At 51.9% G+C, this 15,827-nt stretch overlaps 5 protein-coding genes across 5 annotated transcripts; 2 read left to right on the top strand and 3 right to left on the bottom strand.

Moving 5' to 3' along the window:
- Positions 1-3,774: 3,774 nt before the first annotated feature.
- BO82DRAFT_340063 (YjgF-like protein) lies at positions 3,775-4,969 on the bottom strand. Its single transcript, XM_025633495.1, has 3 exons — positions 4,697-4,969; positions 4,341-4,499; positions 3,775-4,262 (listed from the first exon to the last, which is right to left on the bottom strand). Exons 1-3 carry the CDS (start codon positions 4,859-4,861, stop codon positions 4,128-4,130), a joined length of 459 nt encoding a protein of 152 aa, XP_025489714.1. The 5' UTR covers positions 4,862-4,969; the 3' UTR covers positions 3,775-4,127.
- Positions 4,970-5,512: 543 nt separating this feature from the next.
- BO82DRAFT_356292 (uncharacterized protein) lies at positions 5,513-6,362 on the top strand. The gene has a single exon (XM_025635684.1). It carries the CDS (start codon positions 5,846-5,848, stop codon positions 6,095-6,097), a length of 252 nt encoding a protein of 83 aa, XP_025489713.1. The 5' UTR covers positions 5,513-5,845; the 3' UTR covers positions 6,098-6,362.
- Positions 6,363-7,888: 1,526 nt separating this feature from the next.
- BO82DRAFT_356291 (uncharacterized protein) lies at positions 7,889-10,596 on the bottom strand. The gene has a single exon (XM_025635683.1). The coding sequence runs from the start codon at positions 10,300-10,302 to the stop codon at positions 8,035-8,037; it is 2,268 nt and encodes a 755-aa protein (XP_025489712.1). The 5' UTR covers positions 10,303-10,596; the 3' UTR covers positions 7,889-8,034.
- Positions 10,597-10,840: 244 nt separating this feature from the next.
- BO82DRAFT_340061 (ESCRT-II subunit protein VPS36) lies at positions 10,841-12,984 on the bottom strand. Its single transcript, XM_025633494.1, has 3 exons — positions 12,803-12,984; positions 12,564-12,699; positions 10,841-12,514 (listed from the first exon to the last, which is right to left on the bottom strand). The coding sequence occupies exons 1-3, from the start codon at positions 12,901-12,903 to the stop codon at positions 10,880-10,882; spliced, it is 1,872 nt and encodes a 623-aa protein (XP_025489711.1). The 5' UTR covers positions 12,904-12,984; the 3' UTR covers positions 10,841-10,879.
- Positions 12,985-13,214: 230 nt separating this feature from the next.
- BO82DRAFT_385030 (SAC3/GANP domain protein) lies at positions 13,215-15,548 on the top strand. Its single transcript, XM_025638141.1, has 3 exons — positions 13,215-13,588; positions 13,640-14,909; positions 14,961-15,548. Exons 1-3 carry the CDS (start codon positions 13,513-13,515, stop codon positions 15,175-15,177), a joined length of 1,563 nt encoding a protein of 520 aa, XP_025489710.1. The 5' UTR covers positions 13,215-13,512; the 3' UTR covers positions 15,178-15,548.
- Positions 15,549-15,827: the final 279 nt, after the last annotated feature.

Raw genomic sequence — 15,827 nt, 5'->3', positions numbered from 1 at the left:
CGATTTCCGCGTATTCTAGCCTCTAGCCTCTTTCCTCCACATCGTGCCTGTCGGTCGGTCTGTTTGTTTTCACCGTTGTTCACCGTTGTTCACCGTTGTTCACCGTTGCCCACCACCGGTCGCGTTACGCATCAAATGTTCTCGACCCTATTCAGCGACTCCAGTATATGGAGTACTATTCCCGGTTCGACCCCATGTCTAAATCTACCTCAAGGTGTCAATGAGGGACGCCCATCTGCAGCAGATGCAGCAATTTACTGCAATCATATCCAGCTGACACCAGCAGGGCCACTAGTGAACTGACTATAGCACTCGGACTAATTGGTCCTTCTCCGCCCTCCTGTATGTACTCTACGCTGCTCCGTGGCTGCTGCAGACGGCCCTTTTTTGCTTCGCATGCCACTGAGACGTGCATCGACTGTCAAGATAGTCGGCAATCCTCGGTCGAAAAGCACACAGAGGTGGATGGGCTCTCGACTTTCGGATACGCTTCTCCAGCATTGACTTTGAATCGCCAAAGTAGGGTCTGCCAGATCGACCTCGACATAGGACAACGGCGACAAGCCTGCACCGAGGGCGGTGCAATTGACCAGATGCCGGACGCCTGGTCACAGTCTATTATCTCGATGACAGTGACCTAGACAGACGAGGGGGGATGCTCTTCATATGCAAGCGATTGTTCTGGTCGACATTGTCCTGTACCACCGCAGAGTGCCCAGCAGCAAGAGGGTGCAGCAAAGGGAGAAAACCACGCAAGCCCTCCAGAACACGGATTCCAGCCGACTGCCACTCGTCCAAAGTACCGTACCCATTCAAACGATGCTAGGCCAGAGCCAGCCCAGAATATGATGATTAAAGACAGGTTACTGAACGGCTGGGCTGGAGCCATTGATCTCTTGAATGGATTTGCGATCGGACCGGGTAATAATACGGTATGTTGATACAGGTCAAGGAAGGCACAGCATGGCCGGGGGGGAAGGCTTGGAGGCTTCAGTCTGTAAGGTGATACAGAACAGTGGCCGGTGAGAAGCGCAGGAACAAGTGCCGATCGACGGTGGTACAGTGCCCATCGTAATTCCCGCCTCTTTGCACGCCAACCTTGTCTGCAAAGGGCATGTTTCCGTCAAGGTTCGGACCATCACAAGGCCTAGACTGACGGCGTGGGTGGCTCTACTTTTCTGGGAAGGTAAAAAAAAGTGGGTAGGTTGGTTCCTGGCCGTGGCTGTGGGGATTGCCCCGGTGCGTGCAGATAAGTGGTCTGGGAAACAATGCAGCCACTCACTCATTCACCCGCCCAGTCGCCCACATACTTACTGGCCTGTCCGTCTCGGTGGACAGTTGTTTCATGAATTCTTGCCCCCAGGAAGGGTCTTCCGGCCACTTGCCTAGTCGAAGGACTGGTTGGGTTGGTTTTTATGGTTCGTCTCCGCCAGCAGAGCAGTTCTTCCCACCAGTCCCCTACAAGCAGGCGCGAAGGATGGAATTATTCTTGGATCTGCCTACACGGAGACAAGCTGCTTTGGCTTCAAGTTGCCCCCCCGTCTTTGAGGTCGTACATTGTAGGCAGTGCCTGGAATCTAACTGGATCTGGTTAAGCGGATAGTCACCCAAGAATCGGACGGCTGTCTCACCATCTCCTCTCATCTTTGGTAGAACTACCCCGTTGAGTCAAGACAGGAGTCTGTTCATTCGAGTCTAGGAGAGATTTGGCACGGTGTCCGAGATCGAGTTGCGCTTCCTCTATAATGTGGCATGCATATAGGTAGCTACCTAGTACCTTAAAGGTGTACTACAGGCTACTGAATACTGGGAACCTAGGAAGATCATTCTTCCATCCACTAGGCTAGCAACTGGACTATTGTTCATTTCAATAGACCCGGGGGAAGTTTCCCTTGGCCTTGCCCGTCAGGCTCCTTTCTTCCTGCCTCTCTTTTCCGGCCAATCCACCCACGTGTACTCCGTACTTGTGCCAGGAACGCTTACCGTAAGCGATGCCACTAGAGTTCTACTTTCGTCCCTGAGTCCATCTCCATCAAGAGCAGAACACCAGAGTCAATTCTCCTCTCGCGTTCCTGTGCGCATGAATCGTGATCCACATTTTTCCGCCCTGACATGGCAGGAATGTTTGGATCGTGCGATGGTCCAGTCAGAAGACTCCCCCTGGGGCCATCATCAGGGCTGAAACCACCGTCATTTCCATCCCTACGGCCTCTCTGCATCGCAGCATTCCAGCGGACTGGGGATCGGTGAGACCTGCGTCCGACTGACAATGCCAATAGGGATCCATCAATTCCTCAACGGACGGCCAGGGATCCGGGAAGGTTTGTCGCTCGCTTCCGTGAAGCATGGCAGAGACGGATAATAATAGGGGCCAGAAAGTCTCTATTCCTCCCCCAGTTGCAGATCATCGGCGCGTCCAAGCTCGGATAAGGTAGATGAAGACTATATAACTCCTCTCAGGAACTCGGATCGCCGTGCAACCCCAGTCGAGGACCATGGACTGATGACCGACTAGAGAGTCGGTGGTGACTACATACTGACTAGTCAGGGGAGCTTTTGTGGCACCATCTTTGTTCAACCACCGTTGCTATTTTTATGTGTCACGCCTGACTCCTGGGGAAGAGAAAGAGGTTAAACACCTTCGGTTGACGACGGACGAACTTACCAACTCGGTTGCTGAGCTCCGTCCAGCTTATCGCAAGCATCTTCGCTCGCCCTTGCTAAAGATTCCTGCAAAAACACAGCTAGGTGGTCGTTGCCCTCAAATCCGCCGATGCGACCCTGTGGGAAGCCAACCATGGACGGGACGAAATGCCATTCAGCGCGGCCCAAGGAAAGTTGAGACGGAAGTCACGGAACTATTCCTGTTCCTGAACAAATGAAACCCACCCGCCGTGTTACTCCACCTCTGCCCACAATGCGTCTCTCGCATTGGCTGGGAACTCCCCTCCTTCTGGCGCGTGCAGTGCCCTTTTCCGTCCTAGTCGCTTTCCCGGCAGCACGGGTGATGGTATCAAAAATTCGCATGTCTACTCCGTATACCTACCACCTAACTTGGACTACTCGATATGCGAACACTGACTGGTTATCAATCGACATCTTAGATCGCCTCTGTATCTGGATTGAGCATACTCTTACTTAGACTATGGGGCAACAAGACCACACCTTTCCACGGCATGGAAGTACATGTACACACTACCGGCTCGACAGGACTCCCTGCGGTTTCTTTGTCTCTTTCGATCAGTGAGCGAAACATGGTTTCCCTAATTCTGTCCACAGTCTACACCGAGAGTTCTTTGATCTCTCGCCTGTGGCGTATCATTTACCATTACGTGCTCGGAATAGTGCAGCATAAAGCATCCCTCATGAGGCTTGGCTAAAGTGCTCTCAAAAAGCAAGAGACAAAATTGGAGCCTTGCCACTCTTGATTATCCTCTGTCGGCTCACGGCAGTCGGCCGGAGTCAGCAAGAGCAACACTCAGACCAGAAACAGGAAGAATGGTGGCTACGGTAGCCACGGGTTCGTGGCTCCGGGACCCATTAGACCTCTATGCTCTGGCATCGATACTCTGCCAGATACGATGAGTGAAGATGCACTAACTGATGATCTTCTGAGGTCCATCCCTTACAACGCAATCGAACGACTAAGGAAGTAATACCTGTTGTCACGCAGCAATCCAGAGACAGCACACTGCCCACTTGACAGAGTCAACTTGACTACATCTAGGGCAGCAGAGCGAATCCAGCAAGAGGGCAAGCTCCGCAAACTCTCCGGGATTAAGGTTTGACACGCGCTGTCTCAACAATGGTCTTTCAGGTACACACACAGACACACACTACTAAGAATAGTCCACCACGGAGCCATGTAAGCTTTGCTGGGTGGTGTAAAATCTTGATTTTCTCGATCTGATTTTCCAGACAACACAACCCTCATTGGCACCGCAGCCACAAAGCCATGCTCATATATGAGGTACTGTACCGTACCACAATCAAAGATCATTTTTACTTAGCTTGTAGAATGCACAGTATAGTACATCGCCAACCCTCTCCCTCCGACCCAGACGTCAGTATATAAGACACCACACCCAGCACAAAAGCTATACTCCAACCCCTCAAGTCAGGTAGATTCACAACTTCGCCCCCCTCCTCGGCGAAGAAGAAGAAGAAGAAGAAGGAGAAGAGCCATCCCTCACCACCGCCGAACACTCAATCTCCACATCCGTCCCCATCGGCAACGACTTCACCGCCACGCACGTCCGCGCCTAGACCTTGTATCAGCACATACACCTACAATCACTCCCCAACCCACCCAATTAAACAAAGCAGAGGATAAAACTCACAGGCTTGACCCTCCCCTCCCCCCCAAAAACCCCCACATAAACCTCATTCACCGCCCCGAAATCCCCCATATCCGTGAGGAAGATATTCACCTTGACGACATCGTCGAGGCTGGAGCCCGCCGCCTCGAGGACGGCGCTGAGGTTGCGGAGGATTTGTTTCTGTTCGCGGTTAGCACGCTGTTGTACAAGAAGGTGCGATTGGGCTTTGGTTTTGGCGGTGTGTTTTGAGTTTTTGGGGGGGGATGCAGCTTGGCCACCGGGATAGCACTATCCGGGGGTAAGGATTATAGGTAGGCAGTGGGTGCAGCACTACAGGCTCAGGCTCAGGCTCAGGACAAGGAATGTGGGGGACGTACAGCGCGCGCCTGCACCGACCCCTGCACGATCTCCCCGGTGGCGGGGTCGACGCCGATTTGGCCAGAGCAGTGGACGGTGTTGTTGGCGACGATGGCTTGGGAGAGGAAGGGGGGTGGGGTGGGGGCGGTAGGGGTGTGGATTGCACGGCGGGTGGGGTGCCACATTTCCGGTTGTTTGGGGTATACTGAACTGCAGAGGGGGGTGGTGAGACGGAGGATAGAATTAAGGGGCTCTTGTTTGAATGCTGTGGTTTGATGCACTGGCTGTAGGTGAGTGAGTGCGGAGATGGGGGGTTATATGTACTGTGGTGTGCTGTACTTCTGTAGTGGCTTGGCTTGGCTGGCGGGTGAGGAGGCGGTGATAAGCGATAAGATAAGGGATCTACAGTACTTAGCTTATCATATCATTGGAGGGGGCATGAGAGTGTCGACGATTGTTGATGAGAGTGTGGGCATTCTCTTAAGTTTGAATGTTTCTTGCATTTAATTTGTATAAGTGGATGTTTTGGAGTCAGGAGTGTGTGTGGTTGCTGGTTGTCTACACCATTGAGTTGCACCAGTGGTGGTGGTGGGGAGTACTATATATTTGTCGGGTTGTGTCTCTAGAAATACAAGGAAAAGCTTCGGCTGCAGCGTACACATCATAAGCTATCATTCAATTCCCATCAGCAATGACTAGACTGTTAGGCAGAACATATGCGTAAAGAATAAGAAATAGCTCGATTTCAAGCGCCAGTTTACTCAGATATCCGCATGTCAGGGTTGAAGTATCCGGCAGCGCTACATCCGCTTCAGACTAGACCAACAATAAAAGCAGCAGCTAGGTAGGTATAAACCACACAAGGAGCCATTAGAATATGAGTGCAGCTGAATACAGCTCACCAGCAAAGAACCAACAGCGCAAAGCTTTGCCTCCGCCTGATAGTGTGATTCACCGGTGCACCCAGCAGAACACCACAGCACACGCACCAGCAAAGCGTGTACCCAGACGACAACGTAACCTCATCGCCGCGGCGATTGCCATGTCTCGCAGAAATTTCCTTCACCTGGCCAGAAGAGCGTGTTTCTTTATCTTTATCTTTTTCTTCCTCCTCTTCCTCTTCCTCTGCCCCTCACCTCTCTTCTCTTGCTCTTTCACCCTCACAAACAATGGCAGAGAACGAAAAGCCTCCCCCTCATCCCTTGTCAAATACATCCGTGAGAAACATGGCGCAGCCATCCAACACCACTCCAGTCCCAGATCCCATGCCTGTCAATCTTCCAGGCCACTATGTGGTCGAGCATCGCAGGACTTTCTTCTGCGTGGAGCTGAACCATGACGAGGCGGACCTCATCCCCCGGCGCTACCTCGAAGCTGCGGAGAAATCCAGTAAGTCCCTCTTTCTGTTACCTGACCGATGATTGCTGAATGATGATTCAGATGATTATAGAATCTCTCCATGGATCATGCATGCCTTCCGAACTGAGAAGGGGGTCATCGAATTCGCGAAATGGAGCCCATCGGACTCGCGATTCCGCACGACCTTCGAGAGCTTAGTTGAAAATCCTTGTCTCAAAGAGGGTCTGTTTGCCGGTGGGTACGAGGCCACAGGGCTGCCTACTGACAATCGGCCCCTGGACGAGACCGAGGCTCGGCGCTTCGCCCGGATTGTGAGGCTGGAGCAGCGTGCCATTGTCTCCTTCCTGCAGGATATCCTGAAGGGTGCCTCGACTGCTCACAGAACCCCTGATGGAAATTCCAAGCTGTCTCTGACGTATGTATCACCCTGATTTCCCCGTGACCTTGGTCTGTCGCGAGTGAGCGAAGACACAAGAGAAAACAACAGGCATGTGACTGATAGAAACACAGCCCTAGGTACCGTCGCAAGCGCATTGCCTATTTCATGAACAGCATGAGCAGAAGGAGGGCAACCCATACTGGGCCTGAAACATACGCTTTCCTGACAGTGGATCACCATCCGAACGAACGCGTCTTTAGCCGTAATGTGGTTCCTATCACAGTGGTAAGCATAGCTTTTGATTGCTCCCAACCGTTACCCCCACCCCAAGCTCCCCTCACACCCTTGCCTACAACTAACCCAACACTCACAGACCGACACCCCCCACATCACCGTCCCGGCCCACTTTCAAAAGTGCGTGGAGATCCTCATCGGCCAATTCTGCTACCAGATGCGCGACGTATCCAACAACATCTTCAGCCTCGCGGACCAAGAAGCGTACCTCCTCCACCTGCACGGGTCGCACCTGCACCTGCTCCGCCTGGTCGCGCCGGGATTCAAGACGTCGCAGATCCGCTCGCACGCGCACGAAGGCTTCGTCAACGGGGAAACGCACACCTCGCTGCCGCTCAACTTCGCCGAGCATCTCGCCGTGAGTCTCCTCGACGACTCGGACGGCGAGCTCAGCGCGCTGCGCACGCGCCTCGAGCGACGGTACATCCGCAAGGTCCTGGAGCAAGTCAAGTGGTTCCGCCTGAACCGCGGCGCCGACACCGAGGGCACCATCGAGCAGGCCCTCAACCAGGATTGCAGGGTGTTCCAGGTCCTCGTGAGTCCAGAATATGACCTGTGGACCTGGGAGGGGTTCCGCGGGGCTGTGCGTCTGGTCTCCGGGCTGTGTCGGTACTTGATGAGTGGCGCGGCGCGGGTCGGCGCGGTGCAGAAGTTGTTCTGGCTGTGGCCTAAGAAGGTGGATGATGGGGATGATTATGATGAGAGGGAGTTTGACTGGTTCTGGGGATATAATTGGGGCATGGAAGTGGATGAGGAAGAGGAAGATGAAACCGAGGCGAGTCTCGATTCCGCGGACCCGGATCCGGATTATGAGAATCTCGACGACTATGAGACGGAGCTGGGAGCCGAGCAGGAGGTTGACATCGCTGCGCATGGAAGTGAGGATGATGAGGACAACGAGATGAGTGGAGAACAGGATGCAGACACTGAGTAAGTGCAGTAGCCTTGCAGCCTTGTTGGTGCAGTCAACTCAAACAGATGAGCACTGTTGGTTCTTGTCGATAACAGCATTGCACAGTTACCGTGCTCAAGATGCACGTTGATTATCTTGCATGGTATGAAGAATTGGCACGGTGCTCTGACAAAAATTGGGAGGAACTGGGCATGTGTCTTTTGAGCAGATGCACCATCAAGATTTTGCTTGTGTCCGCTCAGGAACTTCCTTACTTATCGTGATGTTGGAGTAACTAGGAATTGGAAAAACTGGGGCTGGTTTGATGTAGGAGGCAATCTGTATTTTACATTGAGGGGAGATAAGTTCAATTTGAACATCATATGTGGGCCGCCCGACTGGCTCCAGAATCAAGTAGACATTCGACTAGGCAATCATTCCCGATGGCGGCGTTCAGACTCGAATGCTGTAAAGGCATCGATTCCACGCCCATCCTCTCCACCAGTGCGGAAATACTCGGTCACAACGCATAGTGCATAGCAAGTACCGGCAGTAGCCACGCAACCAAGAAGCATTCTGCGGAGGATTTTTGCGGATTTACTTCCTTGCGAGGCCTTTTCTCCAGTCTCAGCTGGGGTGCTTTGTGATCCTTGAAGTACCATGTTAGGGTCTAATGCGCGCTGCTGCTGGTTGTCAAATGATGATGAAGACAGTCCAGTGCCCTTCTTAGAGCAGGCATTGGTTCCTTCGATATGCCCAAGGGAACCTCGTGTCTTTCTGAAGACGAGAACATCCCCGCCGCCAGAGACAATCTCGTACCCATCATTATTCAGCTTTTCAAAGTACGGTAGGAACTTTGCCGGGTTATTCAGGCGATTCAGTATCTCGGCAGGGTGAGAAATCTCATCTGGCGCATGAAAAGATGAGCTTGTTTCTGCCTCGGTTACACAAAGAGCAATGGGATCAAATGCGAGCACGCGATACGTCTCGGTATTTACCTGACCGAAGAGGCTGTGCGGAACAGTTGAAGGTGGATTCGGAGACGGCGTAGTCCCCTGTACCTCATTCAAAGCGAGTCGATCCGAAGTGTTTGCTGTATCTGAGGCCACATCTCGAAGCTTGTCCGGGACTGCCACGTCGTCTGTTGTGGATGAAAGGCCTTGGTCGGTTGCCTCCTGAAAACATTCAATGCGCGGGTCAATGCTTGCATCAACTTGGCAAGTAGTGTTACTTGAGGTCTCCAACATTTCATTCAACTCATTCGAGTCTTGTGACGCGCGAGCATCGAGATCTGGCTCCTTCCTCAAGTACGAGGCACGGATATCGCTTGCACTCAAAGACTCTAGCTCTTCTTCTTCTTCCTTTTCCCGACGTGCATCCTGTAATTTTCCCGAGTCATCTACCACCTGGTCCAGCCTAGCGAAGTCCGAAGAGGCAAGCTTGTCATTAGCAACCAAGTCGTCCGCATTGAGGGTCCGTATGTGATCTTCTGGAAGTGGTTGTGGTTGTGTGACTACTTGGTGCTCATCGTGTCTTAGGAATGGCTTGATCGAATCGCTTTCCAGGAATTTGGACAGGCTCTCATGTTGGGCTGACTCTAGTGCAGCTCTTTCTGTAGTGCTACCAGTCGCTTCTAGTGAGGCTGAAGAGCACTCCTCGGAAGGGTTGATTTGATTGGTAGAATCAGGCTGGGTAGTATCCGAGTCGACACAAGATCGAGACTGCTGCGATTGATCTTTCACGACCGTCGTTGATACAACGTCTGTCGCCAAGTCATCATTAAGACTTCCCTGATTAGAAGCGTCCCGAGAGCCAGACTCCACCGCATCCCGCTTCATAGGAGACATATAGCCGGTGGTCTCTGAGGCGGAGGTAGTGTCCGCGGCTGAGAGAACTGGATTTATCCCACCTTCACCTTTCTCAGCAACCTCCGGATTCTTGGCTTCTTTAGGAATCATACGACCACTAATAGGGTCGAACTCGTATCTCGTGACATTTTTCTTTGTGTGAATCACAACCGGGCCTCGTAGCTTGCCTGAATCGGTCGACTGGGCTTTCTTGGTTGTATCCGAGGCGTTCTCAGACTTTGCTGTGGTCGTCATGGTACGCGGCGTCCCATGGGCTGTGTCCGCATGGGCTGTGTCCGCATGGGCCGTGTCCGCAGACTTGTCACCGAGACCAAAAAGCGCACGACATAGGGATGTGAAAGTTTTGTCGAATTTCTCAAAAGACTTGAACGGCTCAAGTCTCCTTCCAAATATGGCTCCGTAAGGGTCTTTTTCAATTGCCTGCTTGATGTGATCCATCGTGCGACGAGTACGGTCCACCTCCATTTGCCAAAAGTCCTTGTGCAAGGCTGGATGCCCAGATGTCTTTTCAATCTTGTGAGAAGGCAAGCTCGAGCTCCAGGTATGGCACCACCACGGTTGATGACTCTCAACGATAGGATCTACTGGTCGAGGTTGGCGGGCCGGTCTGGTTCGCATTCGAGGTCCATAAAGGCGGTGATGCTCATATATATGTCTCTTGTAGAGGTCTGGGTCGTGCCGATGATTGTGAGAGCAGCCCGATAGCTTGCGGTGCTTGGAGGATGATATCACGAGTCGAGACGAAACGGAGTGTATAGCGAGAGGGTGAGTGCCGGACAGATGTCCGGACCCCCTGATTGCGCTCATATGCGATGTCGTCATCAAAATTCCCATGATGCTGCCCTTTTAGCTTTGTGTTGTTCGGATTTTGGTTGAAATGAGAAGCCAGAGACGGGACAAAACAGGCGAGCAACAGTAACCTCAGACCGAGACGGCCGCGAGGCTATAGTCAGTCACATCGAACGTGTAGTGACGAGCCAAGAAGGACGGCTGACATAGACCAGGCGCTAGTATTTTAGGCCAAGATCATAGTCTGAGATATCTTAGATAGTTCCCAGGTCCTATGTCGATGACTTTGGAAGGAGTTTGAGAACGTGCATTGAACAAGTCCATGAAGGTAGGTTGTTGGTTGAAGCAGCGATAAGACGAGGAGAGTGGAGAGAGTTCCGATAAGGCCAATCGGTCAATGCGGGGTTAGGGGGCTGAGTCAGCTACCATGAGATCCCTCACACTACTGAACCATCTTATCGATGCCGGCCGAATGTATGTGCTTGAGATGATACCCAAATAATGGTTTAATGACGCGTCTCCGACCATTATCTGCTATCTCTATGTCCCTTTGTCCCAGTTTCCACGGACACACATATGTCTGCTTTCTGTCAACGCCAATCGTTCTCTATAATATTACTGCTTAGATACATCTATTGACATCGTCTAGAACTATCCCTGACAACCCCAAATCACCGACAATGGAGGTGTCAGATAGAAAGTTGGCCCAAAATCGTAATCCTTCAATGCCCTCCTCCCGGCAGAGAACTCCCTTGTCCTCGGCCATTTCTAACTCCTCCGCTGCAACACCGACACTCCATCCGAATCGCTGTGCTGCCTCCTGGGCAGTGACGGCACGTCCAAACATACGCCAGTCCCAGGCAACTGGTTCCGCTGGAGGCACTTGTCGGAGCTCTGTCATCCAGGTCTGTATCTTTCGGAGTGTCTCCTCATCGCTCCAGTCCCACCTCTGAACAACAAGCAAGCCACTTTTGAATTGGCGTAGGCGCACCGGCAGTCGAAGTGTCTCCCATAGCTCCGCTGCCTTTTGGAAATCGGAGGGGCTGACGAGCTCAACGCCGTTCCGAGACCGGTTAAATATCGCCCAGAGGTCAATAAGGCTTATGATGCCGCCTTCTTTGTTGAGCAAGCCCTTGCGGTCGTCAATCAAATACTCGGCCAGATTCCGGGAGAGTTCTGAGATGTACAAGCTTCCAGCGCCACTACCAAGCATATCCTTAGTCGTCACCATCCCCATCGTTTCTGCAGACTCCAGAAGGACTGCATTCGCTTCTCCTGAGAGATCGCCATTGGTCATGCCCGTCTCTCGCATAGACGCAGCAAGCGCCATAACCTGCTTGGCGGATGCCATCAGCGCCTCTAAGTCCTCAAACGCATTTCCAATAACAAGTTCATTGTTCTTGCGGGCCTGGAGACCTCGCTGTTCGAGGCCTGCAATGCCCACTCCAGGAGACCGGGATGGTGATGGCACACTCCCTTCCGCAGGTGAAGCCACTGTTAAGCCCGGAGAAGAGATCGCGTTCAATTGCGACGGCTGCTGCGGCACGGGTGGGGCATCATAAAGCAACCATTTTCTCTGAATCAAAGCGCCTTTCAATCTCTCATGAAAGATCTGTATACCACCGGCCCGGAAAGACAATTTCATACAGTCAGTAATCTCCGTGCTCTTAATGCTATTATGGCTGAAAACGGGTGCTGGCGATTCTGCGCGATACGAATCCATCTGGGTAGACTTCAAAGCACCCACCGCCGCTGCCAGGGAAGCACCACAGATCTCACATTCGGCGAGAGACGGGTGATTCACAAATGTGCAACGTGGACATGACACCTGAGCGTTGTCCGAGGACGATAAGCCCCGAGAGCCGTTGACTGGAGCTGCGCCTCCAAGCCCGGACAAAGTCGGATTGGTTTGGGTTGGAGGACCATCTCGGCTGGCTGTGGCAGTGATAACAGCTTTAAGAATTGTAGCTAAAGGCGGTTTAATGCCACAAGCTAAACAAGGTGGGATTGGTGTCGACGCTGTGGCTGTAGAGGGGTCGAAGTTCGAAGGCACGGGATTAGAAAACGAGCATATAGGACAAACCCAGGTCGCATTGATGGCCTTGGGAGTGACAGGCTGAATCTGAGGTCTAGGGGCCAGAAGGCCCGGTGACTGCCCCCGAGATGGGCTCGCGCCAGCACTCTTCGATTTGCTGAGGGAGCTCTTTGGCGGCTTGGGATACAATGTGATCTTCGGTGACGATTTCAGGAAGCCTGCCTGAATTGAATCAACAACTGAACAGAGTACCACTCCAGGTGAGTCATACCTGATACTCCGCCCTATCAACCTCTTTCAGATCGATGGCAACAGAGTACTTCCGTGGCTCCTCGAGCGCGACATAGCACACCCGGTGCGAGGTCAAGTATGCATGTCCATTCTGGTAGTTGGGAATTTTGTATTTTCTACCATGGCCACAATATTACCATCCCTTGAAAGTTAGACAAAAGAGACACGGGTTCGCTGGCATTCACTCTAACTTGTTCAAAGGAAGCGCTGGCTACTTACCCTTCGTACAACCCCACCGCATCCTGGACAAATAATAAGGTTTCATCGGGCAAAAGTGCAGGTCGGAGTGCGGTAGTTAGATCCAAAGGCTTGAAGAACATCTAGTCAAGCCAAACAGCATCTCTTCACCGGTCGAGCTGTGAAGAGGGCAAAGTCTTTCTTGTTTGAAGATTAATTGAGAGATCTGTTTGATTGTTTGGAGGATGACGATGGTGTCTCTCCCTCTTCGTTATCGGTAGGTTTAGATCATCGGCAAGGCTGCTAACGTAATCAGTGACATTGCACTAGTTAACGGACTACGGCAAGCGACATCATCCACTGGCGCCAAGGGAAAATCTCCGCCACCGCATGAAGTGGAAAGTGAGCGGTAAGCAGCTTGACTTTACTTGTCCTCCCTCACTCCTCTTTCCTCCCTCGATCCCCTTCCAGTTCTCCTTCCCCTCTTTTTTAGTGAAAACGCTTCGTCTTTATCAAACCCCTCCCTCCACAGACAACTTCGAGACTTCGTCCCTCCTGTGGATTTGTGGCGGCAAACATACGTCTTTCTCCTGATACTGTCGTCTTTGCTTTGTCTGTGTAGGAACGATGTTTTGACCTGTCTCCTATAATATCGAAATCAACTCACTCGTAGCTCATACTTCTTTTTCTTGCCTTTCATCCTTCGCTTTCCCTATATCCCTTGTTGGCCCTCGCTTAGACCTGTGTCAAATATGAGTTCTGGTATCCCACCTTGGCGTGCCACGGCGGCAGCTCCTACCGCCACGACTTCTCTGTACTCCAGTCATGGTATGTGTACTCCTCGTTCACTCACCCCATCATTTCTAACTAAGAGGATAGCAACCCCTGCCTATACCCCTGTTCAAGCACGCCGTAGTATTACCACTGCAAAAACAACGATCTCGGGCCCAACACCGGCTTCGTCGCACCAAACATCCACGGAAACCGCCCCCCGCAAACAACGAGTAGAGTGGCCAGAACCGGTTCGATTGTACGTACAACGCAGTTTTGCACCTGAAAACCGGCTCGCTGGAGTCGAGCGAGGCGAGATGGAAACCAAACTGCGAGCCGTCATCACCGAGGCGGCCGAGAATAACATGCTCGATAAGATCGATTGGACCAACTTGCCTCTGCCTCAGGTCATGGTTCAAAATGATCGAAACAAGATATTAGCTAGCCCTAGCGTATCGACTTGGGGCACCTTCGGCACACTTTCACCCAAGAAATCCAATAGCAACGGGCTGGAAGACGTGTCGAAGAAGAGGAAGTCGGTTGAGTACCAAGGGGATGCGAACGGCTGTCCCCCTTGGCGGAAGACTAACAATCACAATGCTTTTGAAGATCGAGTCACCTATGCCTCAACTGATAAGCGCCAAAGAATAGATTTGAAGAATACTAGTAAGTCTAAAGCCAATCTGGAAATGCGGAGGAAACGCTTCGAAGAGCCCCAGGCTTCTAATGGTTCCTCCGCGTCGTCTCGCGGCACCTCACCCGTCCCTGCTGCAAACACCGGCCCTGTTGTCGGAACTTGCCAGGAGTTGGAAAAGAACTATTTCCGCCTGACTGCCGCACCGAAGCCGGAGACAGTGCGGCCATTGCACGTTCTGCATAAGACCTTGGACGTGCTGAAGAAGAAGTGGAAAAAAGACAACAACTATACATATATCTGTGACCAGTTTAAGTCATTGCGGCAAGATCTGACAGTGCAGCATATTAAGAACGAATTTACTGTCAGCGTCTACGAGATTCATGCCCGAATCGCGTTGGAGAGGGGGGACCTTGGTGAGTATAATCAGTGTCAGACTCAGCTTCGCGCACTGTATGCACAGCAGCTTGGCGGGCATCCCACCGAATTCCGGGCATATCGTATCCTCTACTTCATTCATACTCGCAATTGGACGGCCATGAACGATGCTTTAGCCGATCTAACCCCAGCAGACAAACGGGATCCTGCTGTGAAACATGCCTTGGATGTACGCTCTGCCCTTGCTCTCGGAAACTACCACCGATTTTTCCAGTTGTACCTCGATACCCCGAACATGGGAGCTTATCTCATGGACATGTTTGTGGATCGCGAGCGATTGTCTGCCTTGGCAGCAATCTGTAAAGCGTGAGTGGTACCTATTCGCCGGCTTAATTCACCTGCTAACCTCGAAATCAGATACAAACCCGACGTAAAAATCCGATTTATCACCGAAGAACTTGGTTTCGAGTCCGATGAGCAGAGTGCACGCTTCATTCTGGATCATTCCGCTGAGGATCTGCTTCAGGAGAAGGAGGGGTCTGTGAGACTCGTGACGGGGCCCAGGGCCGGCCAGCTTTTTGAGGCTGCCAAGGCCGATGCTCATCGGATCGTCGACATCAAGGGCCAGATCTAAGTTTATCTCTGTTTCTTTCAAGCCATTCTGCACAGCTTCATTCTACATCACCTGGATACTCTTGCCTACCCTCGACATATCAATTTTCCTTCTACCGTCATGGTGTTTGGAGTCATCCTTTTCATATCGTTTTACCCCGTCGTATTCCCTTTTCTCTTTTCTTGCGGCACACCAAAATATCTTTATATCGGCATCGCAGGCGTCTGGATATAAACTTTTCGTCGGAGTGAGGAGATCTATACCCATTTCGACTCCGAGCGTTGGTTGAGCTGCGATTTCTTTATGAGTTGGAGTGGGATGAGGCAGAACAGTACTTCTAACCTTTAGTTTGATAAATCTCGGTAGTGCCATCGAATACGAAGATTTTTTGTATTCAGTTTCCCGAGGTGCGGAAGTAAAACCAGGGCGAGCAATGGTCCTGGACATGTCTTGGCTGGGCGTCTCAGCTTGCGCGATTATCTACAACGTCCATCTGAGGGGTCCTCACTCCGGGAATCGGAAGTGATTTCCCGTACCATTCTTTACACGTTACACTCTTGTCAGCTGAGTCTTTGACAGTGATGGCCAAGTAAACCCCTTATGACGGAATGAGAATAAGGAAGGGCCTTGACCTGGGAGGAGGGATCCCCGTCTTGCGGGATCTAGGTCCT

This window comes from Aspergillus uvarum (assembly GCF_003184745.1).
Source record: "Aspergillus uvarum CBS 121591 unplaced genomic scaffold BO82scaffold_45, whole genome shotgun sequence".
Classification (NCBI taxonomy): domain Eukaryota; kingdom Fungi; phylum Ascomycota; class Eurotiomycetes; order Eurotiales; family Aspergillaceae; genus Aspergillus; species Aspergillus uvarum.
Note: the sequence above shows the minus strand (reverse complement) of the source record. Positions and strands in the feature narration are given on the sequence as shown.

Coding starts and splice junctions, on each gene's coding strand:
- BO82DRAFT_340061 (XM_025633494.1), bottom strand. CDS start 12,903: ATGTTCTTCAAGCCTTTGGATCTAACTACCGCACTCCGACCTGCACTT. Junction 12,700..12,802: donor GCGGTGGGGTTGTACGAAGG/GTAAGTAGCCAG, acceptor TGGCCATGGTAG/AAAATACAAAATTCCCAACT. Junction 12,515..12,563: donor TTGATAGGGCGGAGTATCAG/GTATGACTCACC, acceptor GATTCAATTCAG/GCAGGCTTCCTGAAATCGTC.
- BO82DRAFT_356292 (XM_025635684.1), top strand. CDS start 5,846: ATGGCAGAGAACGAAAAGCCTCCCCCTCATCCCTTGTCAAATACATCC.
- BO82DRAFT_385030 (XM_025638141.1), top strand. CDS start 13,513: ATGAGTTCTGGTATCCCACCTTGGCGTGCCACGGCGGCAGCTCCTACC. Junction 13,589..13,639: donor TTCTCTGTACTCCAGTCATG/GTATGTGTACTC, acceptor CTAAGAGGATAG/CAACCCCTGCCTATACCCCT. Junction 14,910..14,960: donor TTGGCAGCAATCTGTAAAGC/GTGAGTGGTACC, acceptor CCTCGAAATCAG/ATACAAACCCGACGTAAAAA.
- BO82DRAFT_356291 (XM_025635683.1), bottom strand. CDS start 10,302: ATGGGAATTTTGATGACGACATCGCATATGAGCGCAATCAGGGGGTCC.
- BO82DRAFT_340063 (XM_025633495.1), bottom strand. CDS start 4,861: ATGTGGCACCCCACCCGCCGTGCAATCCACACCCCTACCGCCCCCACC. Junction 4,500..4,696: donor GGTCGGTGCAGGCGCGCGCT/GTACGTCCCCCA, acceptor AACCGCGAACAG/AAACAAATCCTCCGCAACCT. Junction 4,263..4,340: donor GGGAGGGGAGGGTCAAGCCT/GTGAGTTTTATC, acceptor TACAAGGTCTAG/GCGCGGACGTGCGTGGCGGT.